The sequence below is a fragment of the Stegodyphus dumicola genome, chromosome 2 (assembly GCF_044657685.1).
Source record: "Stegodyphus dumicola isolate Sdum_Otavi_A_Nest chromosome 2, ASM4465768v1".
NCBI classification, from domain to species: Eukaryota; Metazoa; Arthropoda; class Arachnida; order Araneae; family Eresidae; genus Stegodyphus; species Stegodyphus dumicola.
The window spans coordinates 269,188,365-269,203,133 of NC_140769.1; the positions used below are offsets into that span (position 1 = coordinate 269,188,365).

General features: G+C 29.9%; 1 protein-coding gene across 1 annotated transcript in view; it reads left to right on the plus strand.

Annotated features, from left to right (window-relative positions):
* Positions 1–14,769, plus strand: part of LOC118197686 (F-box/LRR-repeat protein 2) — a 114,285-nt gene that overhangs the window by 45,958 nt on the left and 53,558 nt on the right. Inside the window, exons 5-7 of the mRNA XM_035369226.2 lie at positions 5,689–5,763; positions 10,694–10,788; positions 14,305–14,373. Of these exons, the coding sequence (XP_035225117.1) occupies positions 5,689–5,763; positions 10,694–10,788; positions 14,305–14,373 (239 nt within the window). The remainder of the gene's footprint in view (positions 1–5,688; positions 5,764–10,693; positions 10,789–14,304; positions 14,374–14,769) is intronic.

The following is a 14,769-nucleotide window of genomic DNA, read 5'->3' on the forward strand; positions in this document are numbered from 1 at the left end:
CCAGTTATTCTGGAGTTAACTCTTGGTGATTATGGCCCAAGATGATTTCTTTTCTTTTCATTTTCATATTTCCAAATGCTATCCTTCCAAGCTGCATACAATATCTACTGTATTATTTACCATAAGTGGTCTAGTGTTCTTTCAATCAGGTAAACTTATCATAATTTGCATTATTAAACTTTTACTGAATGGTCTATTATTCATTGCCGAATCCATGAAATACAGGAACCTACCTATTTGGACTAAATATTTCATCTGTCTATGTTAAGAAGGAACTTGGGATTTGCTTAGGGATTTGCGATGTATTTTAAATGAGGGAACAAAGAAATCAAGCAGTAAAAAATAACATGCAATAAAAAATTATAAAAATAAAACATATGTTTGAGTATTAACAAATTGAACAAGATTTGTCTGCGCATTTTTTCAGTCTCTTTTGTTTTTTCATGACTGTGAATAACCAAAACTGCAAGTGAGAAAAACCATGGTTATTGAGTGATTGCGATATATTACAGTCTCTGCTATTTCATTGCCTCCTGAAATTATCTGAATTACTTCAAATGTAATGAAAATATCAGAAATGGTTAGTGTTTGAATGGTATCACTACAGGGAACTGTGAATTAATAAAAATTATCCACACTAATTGCATACGTACACTGAAGATAACAAAACCTTGTAAAGCATTCTGTTGAACAAGCAAAATGAAGAATAGAGTAACGGGAAATATGAGATAGCACATTTAAATTTAAACAGTATGAAATGTAAATAAAAGTATTATCACAAGGCAGATCTTTTCTCATTGACATTCTTAGTTACAAGTATATGTAATAAATATAATACAAGCATATATAATATGCATATTATAAGTGATATAATAAATTCTTTCAACAAAAACTCTTGAAAACACATAAACAAATAAATAAAAAAAATCTGGAGGCTCATGTCTTGTTGTATTTCTGCTTACATGTACATACTTGTTCTCTAACTAATGGTATAATTCTCTGAAATGTAAAATTGGAAAGATTCTCAGTAGGAGGGTCAGTCAATTTACAAGCAAAAAAATATGTGCACTATGTAATAATATTTTGCAGTACAGTATTATTTGGTGATCTTCCAGAATTTTAAAGTCTCCAAATGAACCTTAATTCCTAACCTGAACCTAATCTTTGCTAAATTCAATGTTCACAATCCGCAGATAATTGATTTTCAGAACAAATATACAGTCAAAAGTTGTTAATTCGGACACCCATAATCCGGACCTCAAAGCTAAAAACTTTTTGCTTTGGCACATGCGCACAGGCGTTTTACGCATGCTCGTAAGACCTTGACTACTGCGCATATGCGTGTGCGCAAGTTCAGAATACGTTTTCGCCTGTGTGTTTAATGTATAATGGACGGTGTATTCAGACTGTAAGTGCAATTTTATAAAAGTAAACTTGAACTTTTGATTATGTCAAATAGAATTTCCGATGCTGGAACTTCCAAAGGATCTACAAAACGAAAGTATGTTTCGATGTCCAACAAACAAAAAGTGGAATTGCTGCAAAAAATGGATAAAGACATGAAGAATGTGACAGAGAGGTTAGTGAAAACGAAAAAATTTCGATTGACAAGTTAGTCGGTATTCTCGGCACAGCAATTAACGGGACTTGAACAGTGGGACTTTGTAACTGAACAAGAAATTATGTCCGTTTATAGAATTAAAGAGAAAGTATTATCACATAAAATGAAGCAACTTAAACAACTTACATTGAAAGAAATGTTTAATAAAGTAAACAAATAAATATTAAGTTTTTTTTTTTTTTTTTTTTTTTTTTTTGGTTGTAAATTTTGATACTCTTTAGATCATAATTGTTCTTTATTTCATAAATTACGGTTTCATATTTTTAATTTTAGAATTTCTGCATGCCATCTTACGAGATTTAAACTGATGATCTATAATCCGGAAAAATCGATAATCCGGAATCGCCGAAGTCCCGACGAGTCCGGATTAACGACTTTTGACTGTATAACATTTTAAATAGATTCAGAATGTTACTTTTAATGCACTTATTTTATATGTTTTATTCATTCTTTAGAAATTGCAACATATTTGTATTCAGTCAAAGACTGCATATTGAATGCAATTAAAATGCAGCAGTAATTGCTTTTATATAAACATTATGTAACTGCTGACTAGCAGTCACAAGTTTTCAAAATTATTTAATAACACAAGGAAGGTTGGCAAATCTTGAATCCAGGCTGATCTGAAAATGATACAAAAAATTCAATACATTAGAAAAGAACAATATAAAACCATCAAAATAGAGCTATATCACCAACTTACTTTTACATGTTTTCAATCATAATTTTACATCGATATTGCACACCTCTTGTTTTTAATGTTGTTTTTCTAAATGAACAAAACTCTTTGCATTTTTCTCTGTACCGCTTGTCTCATTCAGTTACCGTATTTGATGGCATATAAGACACACCCTTATTTAGACGGCCACAGACAAGGGAAAAAAGTTTCAATAGCATGGTTTCTTTTAGCACTCACATTTTGTAAAAGCCAAATAAACAATTATTGAATGCAATTACCTTCACGTATAAGACGCAAGTAACGTTTTTGAGACCAAATTTAGGAAAAAATGTGCGTCTTATATGCCGTCAAATACGGTAATAAATATTATAAATGGCATAAATAATTTCACTGCTTTACTGAAATTATTTCCTCAATATTTTACTGTGATCACAAGCTACATTTTGAAAAGCTGCTTCAAGCTTTATTTAAATCAGTGACTGCTAGTCAGTAGTCACATAATGTTTATATAAAAGCGACTACTGCTGTAATTTACTTGCATTCAATATGCAGTCTCAGTCTGTTACTTTTCAATTTTGTACGTGTAATTGTTGAAAAAATATACTATTGTTTATATCATTTCTTCACTGTATGTCACATCTGTATTACACATTTAATGATTTGATCCTTAATCAGTAAACTGATAATCTTTTTTTAAAATTTTTTGTTTATCCTATGCCAAAGGCATGACCGCATCAGAGACATTACATTATGGCATTATGGTGTGCTTCTGCTTTATGTGTGAGAGCATATGTCCGAAAACATTCTGTTCCAGTTCTCTAATGAGCATCAAGTGCCACTGTGTGTCATTTGGCATACACTAGCCATAAGCATAAAGCAAACTCTAGGTTGTTATTTTGTTCATTTCATTGAAATTCTTGAACACTGGTAGTTTGGTCCAAGGTTCGAATCCTGTGAACGGGCTGGCTTCATAGATGTTTTTGTGGTTTTCCTCATACGAGTCATTTTCCCTTAGAAAGTCATCCGTGATGCAAACTTCCCTTTAGGCTGATAGCCCTTCAGTGCTTTGCCATAAACAAATGAACCAAACTATGCCTAGTCTGTGAAAAAGGCAACATACTTATGTACTTTTAAAAAATCATACACAAATGACTTTTCTTCTTTTATTTCATTAAAGAAACATAATACATTTGCAGTGTGCCCATTTGTCATTACGATTTTTTGATTTCACATGATAGAAAGGAAGTTATAAAACACCCACTTGTATAAACTTAGATAAAGTTATAAAAGCAGCAGTAATTGATACCGAATGGAGTTTTAATTGGAAAACTGAAAGATGCTGATGAAATTTTAAATTACAGTAACTGTCTAGAATAATGTTGACCATCCTGAAAATTCCCCATAGCAATGCAAAGTGCGAGAGGATCTTCAGCGTTGTTATTAAAATGAGGACTAAATTTGGACTCAATATTAGAAATGCCACATTAAAAAAACTTTTATCAGCAAAAGCAGGTCAAAATCAAAGAGTTTCTTACTTCCTTGTATGAAGTAAAAAGAAAGTTTTGTAATCACGAAAGTTTCAGGCAGCGTATTTCAACGAAAATATCTATTTTGACCGCCGTCGAATGCAATTTAACGATGTTTTTACGTGACATCTGTACATAAAGACAGAATAAAAGACTCTTTTCCTCCAAAAAAATTATAAAACTGCTTTAAAATGAATTCCAAGAGAATTTTTCACGGCATCTGTACGAAAGTACGTACATATCTCATATAACTCAAAAACGAGTAGCCTCTGAACGTTGAAATTTTGTATATAGGACTGCTATAACATGTAGATGTGCACCTCGTATTTTGGTTGCAATCGGCCGCACCAAACGTATATAAATATATTTATATATATATATCCACGCTGTTACCCGGCTCAGTGATCTCAGTTTCTGTACTCTTATATGTTTGTAAATTGTGCATTTTTTGCTTTAAAAATGATTGAATTATGTTGTTCTTATCTTCCAATTAAGTTTTTTATGTTTTTAGTAATCGTTTCTGGAATTTTTTCGAGGAAATACGTGTTCCTAGCTTTTGTACAACAGTTAGTACAAGTAATAAAAGTGTTTTTTTATATGTAATTATTGTAGCATTATTTGCATTAAAGAATTAGTTACTATTAAAGTTAAATCATTATTAAAGAGCATATTTTTTGTATATATTTTTATTATTTAGAAAATATTGTCATTCAGGTAGTTCTTATGATTTGTTAAAAAACTCTCCTGATTTTTTAGTGTATAGTAGGTTGGCAAATGTGACATTAACTGCATTTCGGTTTGTCTAATTATAATATTGTTGTAAATATTTTAATATGTTTTGTGTTTTTGTTTTTATGTCTTTTTGTAGTATTTTATATTGTTTTTATTTATTTATTGTTTTTAGAATGGTAATTTTATGGTTTATTTAGGGTTTAATATTTTTCGTTGCCACATGTCTTATATTTAAGTATTTATTAGTTGCATAAAATTTAAGTGCAGTAGCTTTGGAATTGTAAAAGTAGTTCAATTAGAATTTGCATTTGGCAGTTTCTTCCCAATGGTGACTTTCTGGAAAACTCACAAAAACGCAATTTTGAATCCGTCCGATTAGTTCCTCCAGAAGTTTCCACAGCCTGTGCTGCAGGGTATAAATGCTGGCCAGAGATCTAGAGAGTTCAATTGTGAAGCAGCTATGAGATTTAGTGGTTAGCTAAATTATAAGTTAGAGTTTAGCCGGAGAGGGATTTAAGGAGCCGTAGGATTTATTTCGTGTTCTAAGGAGGAATGGCATTCTCCTTGAGTTATTTCCATCTGCTTTTGTGCTGTATATGTTTACACAAAAGTTTTTCCCTAAATGTTTATTTCTTGCTTATCTGAACTCATTATTTAAAAAAAATGTCAGTCATCCCATAGCTTGCAGCAGTATTTATTCTCCTCCACTCCTCACCGAATCAGTGAGAAAACTTCATTCACTCATGGTCTGACACATAAAAACTGGAATAATCTCACTAGAAACATGCAAACTTTCTTCTGTCATGTATTCAAATCTATAACTTTTTTTTCCACTTGTTATAAATTACATTAGTCTGTGATTTTTTGTCATGTTGCTTTAATATCGTTACTACTATGCTATCAGGCACATTTTGAAACTTTACTGTTTATGGCAATCTTGCAATTTCAACTTTGTGAATTTTTATAAAGTAATGCTGCTTATGTTCTTAAGTATTACAAAAAAGCTCTCATGTTTATTTTTGTAATAAAATATCCAGAGATTTAACTTAATGTTTTAATAAATCAAAATGTATTAAATAGAAGTGTTATAATAATTCATGATTAGTAATTAAATTGTGTTTTAAAATTAGGCATGGAACATACTTGCCCTTGATGGAAGTAATTGGCAAAGGATTGATTTATTTAACTTCCAAACAGATATAGAGGTATAATTTTTATTTGTTTGTCATGTACTTTTTATTTAATTGTAAAATTAAGTAAACAGACATAGAGGTATAATTTTTATTTGTTTGTCATGTATTTTTTATTTAATTGTAAAATTTAATGAGACAAATCTACAACTAATAATTTTATTTATATCCAGTATCATAATTAAAAATATATTAAATATATTTCTGCTGATATTATTGATGACATTTTTAAAAGCATTTTATGTCATTTTATTAATGGAATGTTAAAAAGTAGCCCGGCACATTATATGAGACTTGGTGCTCTTAAATGAAAACTAATTTATTGAGAGGTATTTATGAAAATTAATAAGAAGAATGAATTTTTATTGTTAATTTTCAGTGGTGATTTTTTTATTGATATTTAATTTTAAAATATGAAATAGTAGTTGTCAGTTTTATTGGCAATCAGAGTGCCAGGCAAACTTATTGTTGCCAAGCTCAAGTACCATACCCTCCATAAAAAAAAAAAAAAAAAAAACCTTTTAGAGTAATAGAATTTTAACAGAGGTATAAAAATGGAATATCCTTTAATTTTTTTTCTAAAAATACAAATTATTTTGAATAATATATAATAATAATTTTATAACCCTCTCTGGTATAAATGATCTAGTCATATGACTTGGTTTTGGGTTAGTTATATCATTTGATGAGAAATATTGCTTGGCAATTAGTCACTTGTCACCCATAAAACTGAGAAGTACTTATGAAACTAACTAAGCTGTAAAATTTCAAAATATTTAAAGGTATAATTTTTGTAAGAAAATCATGTAAGTTTTAGATATACTTGGTGTTTAAAATGTTAAGATTTTTAATTGGAAACAAATTTGTAGAAAACTTGAGGCTAATTTTGTGTTCACAATGAACATAAACTAATTCCATCTTTAATCAGCAATATTTCTAATTGTTTGAGGATAAAAGTTTTAACGAATTTATTGTATTCAGTTCATTTGATAGATTTAAACAAAATAAATGAAAATTTTGCATAATTTCTATGTTCAAAACAGTTTTAATATAATGAAATTTCGTACATATATGTGCTAGTTGGTCTTGTATGAACAATTCTAGCAATTCTTAATTGAATAATTCTTTCATTATTCTTGGAAAAAGATAATACAAATTTCATTGTATAAAGAGAAGAAATAATATAATTAATTACCCTACAGAAATAATATTAATGACTAGTCCTGGAGAATTATTTTGTTATTTGTCAGCAGATTTTTTTTAATTAACGAAATAAATTTACTGATATTCAAATTAGTATCACTACTGCTAATGTCAAAGCAAAATAAAATGTAAAATGTGTAAATATAATGGAAAGAAGTAAACTGCTCTGCAGAATGTTGAAAAATTTCAAAATATTTGTATATTGTGCGAAGAATATTGCTAGGTAAAAAGTATGCTGCGGCCAAAAAAAATGGGACAATTCTGTATCTCCCGTTCTACTGGGCCGATTAACAAAATTCAAATTGCATTTTTCATGCCTCGAAAGTGCGACTTAGGATATATATTAGATTTATATATATAGCATTGTTCTAACATAGGTAGTTTGACACAAAATCAGACTTTTTCTGAAATAACATACCAATTTTCCATATTTCGGTTCTACGACTAAAATTGTGCCTAGTTATTAAATGTTGTAAAATTTGATGCGAAATTTATGGAGAAATTCAAAACTTTATCTTGGCGCAATATTTTCAGTTTGTGCCAAGAATAATTCACTTGGTGAACTTATTAATATATGGCAACCAATTTTCCTTTCCCTTCCATTATTCCGAAGTGAGAAAAAAGGCACCTTGTTCCTACCTTTTTACATTGTGCATGAGCTGGGAAAAAGTTCCATCATTCTTTCTTTCATATAATTTTAGCAAAGTGTCTAAACCACATTTTATGTTTTATCACTTTCAACAAATATGCCAAATTTCAAAATGCACCAATATATATTTATATAATTGAATAAAAACTAATTTTTTGCAGGTATGCTTAGAAATACATCTACTTTAAGATGATAGTAAAAATTTTATAGATTATATAATTCAATTTTTTTTTGAAAAATGTATAAAAATTATTTAAAAATACAAATTTTAAAAATAAATCATAAAAAATGGGTGAATTTTATATGGAATGGACCTGAATTTCGAAATGTGAAAGGAAGAATCAAATCCGATTAATAAAAAAATAGAGATTAGTTAATATATATACCTAACTCAATTAACATTAAGGAGCTAAAATTTTGAGAGCTAATTTTTCAAAAACTACTCGTGCGATTTTTACAAAACTTGGTAGTTTGGCATAATTTGTGTTGTGGAATTGAAATATGAAAAAAATTGGTATGTTATTTCAGGAAAAGTCCTATTTTGTGTCAAAGTACTTATATTAGAACAATGCTATATATAAATCTAATACCTATCCTAAGTTGTGCTTTCGAGACATGAAAAACGCAATTTGAATTTTGTCAAGGGGGGATGGACAGATATGCCAAAAGCACTATTTCTTAATTATTATGTGTAATAAATATGCTACCTGAAGTTTAATGTTGCTTTAATCATTTACATTGGCTGTGTATAATAGGTTTTAGGGGGATTGTGTTTGAAATTTTTATATTTTGATGTTTTAAGTTTTTAATTATTTCTTTAATTTTTAGCCCAAAGAGGCATGAGACCCAGAGGGCTATTAGTTTCTAAATAACACTTTGTGTCATTTCATTTTCTGTATTGGTTCACTTTTCAAACTGTTGCCATGAAGTATATCACCGTGTATTATATTTAAAGAAACTAAATAATGAAGAATCGGAATGTGTGAATGTTTCTTCCTTTGTAAAAAAAAAACAACGGTACCTAGAGCCATCAAATTTTAAATAATGTAATCCTCCAGCTGAACATGGGCACTTGGAAGCCCAAATTTTGAATTTGTTTCATTCTCTATTTCAAATTTTGTAAAACTTTCATGAATTTTTTATTAACAAACTAAACGATCTCAAAGCGAACAATGGCAACAGTGTACAGAAGAAAGCATTTTTATCTCCAGTACATGAGACTGTGTATTGAAAATTCTAAAGATACAGTGCAAAGTCCGTAATCCGGACGTCCATTATCCGGAATGATCTATAGTCTGGACCTCAAAGCCACAAACTTTTTTTGTATGCTTTTTACGCATACGCGTAAAGAATGCATATACATTCCACGCCCTATACTTCCACGGTCATAACACCTTGGTTCTGTAGTCTTATTAGGTATAGCGTGTGCTTTATTTTGTGTGTTAGTACTTGAATAACCCTTATACTTCGTATCTCGAACTCGGATTTTCTCATAAATTTTAAATTTCTCTTTGAATTCAGAAATAGTTTTACACCCATACAAAATAATTTTGTTACTACTCTGATCTGGTATCCCATTGATTACATAATCAAGAATTGATGAATCCTCAACAGAACCGTGACTGGCTATTTCATGCATGGCAATTAAATATTCGGAAAGGGATTCACCAGGTTTTAAGTGTCATTTAAGTCCAGGCATAGTCTAAACGAACCGCATTTTTTCTACTCAGCACGATATTACTTGCATAATCAGAACAGTATGGCTTAATGATTTGTTTCTCTAACCATTCCGAAATCTGTTTTATCAATTTCTTTCCTGCCCTGCTGAGGGAGTGGGAGGAACATTGCGGCATGCAATGAACAGGAAGTTGATCTGTCAGCACTATCCTCATCTTCAGGGCAGATGTTTTTATTTTATTCGTCTTATAATTCCTTACTAAATGTAGTATTTCATCTCGATGTACTCCGTCTTTGATATGATTTAAATCAATTTCCTCATCATTATAAATATCATGAATAAACATCAAATAGTTTTCTGGTTGCAATTTTCTAATTTCAACAATGTATGCTTTACGCATTTGCGCATTGAAAGAAATGTTTAATAAAGTATACAAATAAATGTTAAGCTTTTTTTTTTTTTTTTTTTTTTTTTTTTTTTTGTAAAATTTGATACCCTTTAGATCATAATTGCTGTTTATTTCATAAATTATGGTTTCATATTTTTAATTGTATAATTTCTGCATGCCAACTTACCAGATTTAAATTGCTGATCTATAATTCGGAAAAACCCCTAATCCGGAATCGCCGAAGTCCCGACGAGTCTGGATTACGGACTTTGTACTGTATGCTGTTTCTAAATATTTTGTGATATTGCTGTTGAATAGAATTTTATGTGGTGTAGGTGCGAAGAACATGATATTTAATAAATAAAGGTAACACACAAAACGTTAACGAAATGCTCCTTTGGGCGTAATATAAAATCTGAAAGCCTTCAGATTTTTTTTTAAACATATATATATGTCATAATTTAATGTGTAGAAGAAAACACTGGAACTTTTAACAGCTTTGGATATCCATCATGCCTGAGGGCTGAATGCGTACAGATGAAGATGATGAAACTGGTTCATTTACAAATCGCCAGTCTTTATTTTCGCACATATCAATAATCGTTCTTTTGTAGGCAAGAAGTTTTTTAATCATAGTGAGAACACAATTATTTCCATGTGCACGGCTTTTAAAAGTATAACGTAAGCATTTTGAATAGGACAGCATAAGCAGGGCAGAGTTCTTTGCTAAGGAATGGAATCATGTATAAATTATGCCAAGAGTATTTATACCAAGTCTGATGTGTAATTACAGCTACTGTGTTATTGGCTAATTCTGGGTTGTTATGTAACATGGAAAGATTTTGAATTTGGGAGAACAGATAAATTTAGAGAGGCGAACTTAAAATCTAGAATAGTTAATTTTGAGAGGTCGTCAATTATTCTTAAAATAGCCATCATATTTTGTTTATATATTAGTTTTTTGTAATATGAATTTTTTGTACAATATTTAAAAAAAAAAATTTTTTTTTCCTCTGTTTCTTTTTAGGGTGATGTAGTAGAAAATATCTCAAAGAGGTGTGGTGGATTCCTAAAAAAATTAAGTTTAAGAGGCTGCCAAAGTGTTGAAGATGCAGCCCTCAAGTATGAATTTTTTTCCCTCTGATACTTCTCTATTCTTATCTTTTTCAACTAATGTTATAGTTAAAACTTGCTGTTGTTTTAAGGTTAGTTTGATGGAATACTACAATTTTATTTTGCATTGACTTAATAGTAAATGTTCAGTTATTCCCTTATTAATATGGCCCCAGTATAAATTGTCAGTGTATGTCACAAATTTTTGCCAAATGGCTGGGCAGTCCAAATGACTGTCATTTATAGTCTGCCCATCATGAAAAAATATTTCGAGCAAGCTGTGTGTTATTGTATTGTATTATATTTTTTTGTCCTTTATTGCCAATAATATTAATTAATTTTTGTTTTATCGAGAAGTGAGAAAGTTGGTATATCATCTTCCAAGAAATTTTATTTCATGCTCAGATATGTTAAAATGATAAAATGAAACAGTATGTCAACGAAAACATGTAGTTGTGCAATAAGTAAAGTTGCAAGTAAAATAAAAGAATGACTGTTTCATTATTCCAGAATATAATTTGAGCTTTATTTAGTATTGGGCTGAGCTGACATATGCAAAAATAAAACCATTAAGTGGAACAGTTTTGTGAAAGAAGCATGTTTTCTACATTTAATTTAACAACTTAAGAGGTGGACCTGAGAAAATATTCCTCTTTCGAAAAAACAGTGTTGGCAGTGTTCTTCCACAACAGTAGATATTTGGCAAGTTATGCCGAGAAACTGGTGGATGTTCAACATACTGCTCACTATACAAAAGCATTTGGAATATAGACAACAGTGCCTGCATAATTATAACCACCATTCTTGTCTGCTACTGTATCTTGGATAACTGTTTCCTTCTGGATTCAGCAGAAGTGAAGTAAGGGCAGATAGCCACATACTGTAGGACCACAACTTCACATATTTACAACAGAGAATGGTAGAAAAAGTGAATTAGAACACATTCAACATTTTAAATGCTCAACTGTCAACACAAGAACATCAGTAGATTTATTTTCAACCTGCTTAATAAATAGTACATGTTTACTCGCATTTCCAGTCCATCTAGAAATACTGCTCATCTTAATCCTTCTGTGGCTGGTACTTACATGGCATGCACTGGTAAAGTGATAAAACCTCAGCAGCAGTTTAATGACTGATTTATATATTGTCCTTTGTTTCATTGTTTTAATTATGTGATAATAAATTTTTAAAATTTTACATCTGTATCTTTGTTTACCATTTATTGCTTTTTTTTTTTTTTTTAAGTTTTCAAAAGAAAGAGGGAAATGTTATGTGTGTAAATTTAATCATAACTGTTGTATTACTTATAACCACAGTTCTACAACTTCCACTTTCTGATGTTTATCCTGCAAGCATGTATTTGCTGCTTTGTGTTCATGGTGTAAGGAAATAACCAGTAATCATAGTCTTTGGCTTTAGTAAAGACTTTTAGTAGGTTCATATATACCAATCCATACAATAGTTAGCATTGCTTGGTACTGTTGTGTGGATTTTTTTTTTTTTTTTTTAGATGAATGAAAAGTCCAGAAAGGCGTTTATTTTATTGTGATAAAATGTATCTCTTATTCCGTGTATTTAAGTCTTAAGAAATCATTATGGTAGCATTTTCATCCTCATAAATAAATTGTTAGGCTTACATTTAATTATACTGTTAATTTTTAAATCATTGAGTGACAGGTTTTCGCCCTCCACTGTGGCTTTCAACTACATTGATTCGTATTCATATTGATCAGTGAAGGCTGCAGTGTGACAGTGCTGTGGTGTAAAGTTGCCAACACACCATATGTAAGTTGATCATTTTTAATAAAGGCAAAAAACTTTGCAAAGATGTCTCAACTTAAATGTGTTTGAATGATGATTAGTGTTTATACCGGAAAAAACAAATAATCCTTAAAAACTTGTCAGCGTATTTATATAAGTAAGATTTCTATTTGCCATTTTAGTCATAGAAACAAACTAAAATTCAGTTCCATAAATGTGTATGATCACACTAAGTACAAATCATAGTAGTAATCCAGATCTGCAGTTACTTTTATAAAGTTGAAGTTTATCTTCATGAAGGCACTTTATTAGAAATTGTGGTGACTTGCGTACTACAACTCAACGCTGCCAGTCTGGTAAACCATAGCAACCAAAAACAAAATAATTTTTATTCTGTTCTATTGTTATTATTATTAATGATCTGTCTCAATTATTGTACTACCATAATAAAAATTGTACCACCAAAGAAATCATAAAAACATTTTATTAGAGATTTCCATAAAGGCACTTTTTTAAAGTATCTGAATTGGCAAACAGTGGCCACCAAATGTGCTGACATCTTTATAATTTCATCCTAATCTTTCATACTGTTGGTTTAGGTTTAGATCTTCAGGTTTAAACTTTCAAAACTAATTTCTTTATAGTAACCTTGTTAAATGCTTTACATGATGCTATTCGATAGTGACATCATTATTGCTACTCTTGAATTAGTTTCTTCTCTTATTCATAAAGGAAATAGTCATGACTTATAATTCATTGCATTTTAAAAGTCATAGCGGTACTTTTTCGTTTCGCTGGCGCAAATCTTGACAAGGAGACTTTATTGGCGACAACATACAGTATACACATAAAAAATGTTAACAAATGTTAATTCTAAGAATTTAGTATTTTTTTCATTTTAATATCATTTAAAGTTGTTTAAAAAGCCAAAAAATAAACACAATAAATTTGTAAAAAGACATTAATATAAGAATTTACTATGCTTCTCACGTAAACTGCACTACAAAAATTTAATTTTCTCGCTAATTATCCACATTAATTTGACGTTAAATCTTAATTAGGAATACAAGTTTAAGTGCAAGAATTATTTCAATTTGTAAGAATAGCTTACTTAGCAATTATGTAAAACCGCAGTGCTTTACTTCGCTAGTGCATACTCATTAGAATTGATGAATTTAACCTTTGACCTTGCCTTTTCTGTATTTTCAGGTGAGCTGTATGATTGCAACCTATTTGACTTAATTACCGCGAATGGTCTTATGGCATAAAATTGAACTATCTGGTAAAAATTCTATGTAATTGTATGCCAGTATTGAAAGAAACAATCAATATGATAAGAAATGGCTGCGAATTGTTTTGAAAACGAGGTGTAAAAGGTTACCAGCGAGGATAATCTGTTTGGCATCAATTGTACATTTACCGGCGATTTTATCGCCTGCGCCGGCAAAACGGAAAAGTGCCGTCAAAGCTCATGGCATTGGCTGTGGCCCTACAAATAATGTGCTTAAAAAGATAATAAAACTTTATTGTCCAAGCCATCTTTCATAATTTGCCACCCAATTGAACTGCGACCTAGGGATGAAGTGGTTGCAACATTACATGTTATAAAATCTAGTATTTCTTGAAGATATTATTGTACTTTATTTTTTAATTTTTAAATTAGTGTTAATTTAAAAATGCATATCTTTTAAGATGTATAGTATTTTTTTTCCTTCCGTAATCTTTTCGTGATGGTAATATTGCTGTTCTTCTTTTCTTCAGAACTTTTGCTCAGAATTGTAACCACATAGAAGAATTGAATTTAAATGACTGCAAGAAACTCACTGACAGGTATGTAATAGTTCCTTAATTATAGTTTTACTTCTTATCTGTGCAACAACGTATTTTTTATTACTTTTGCAAATAATAATTATTAAGCAGAAAATTTTATACAAGGTATAGTTATCCTTCTGAAAGTAAAATGTATTTATGGCAATATCATTTCAAAATATTTTCATTTTGCTAATTAATAATTAAGGAAGATAATTTCTTCTTTACTATTATAATGAATAATTATACATTTATTATATATATTTACTGTATGAAGTATTTTGTTAGTGATTCAGTCATGTATATGATTTAAGTATGAGCTAATTTTTTTAAGAGAGACAGTTTTCAGTACCGCTGCAAAATGTGTTCTTTGCTGTAATAAATTATTTAATTGCAAATTTTGTTCACTTGTTTAAA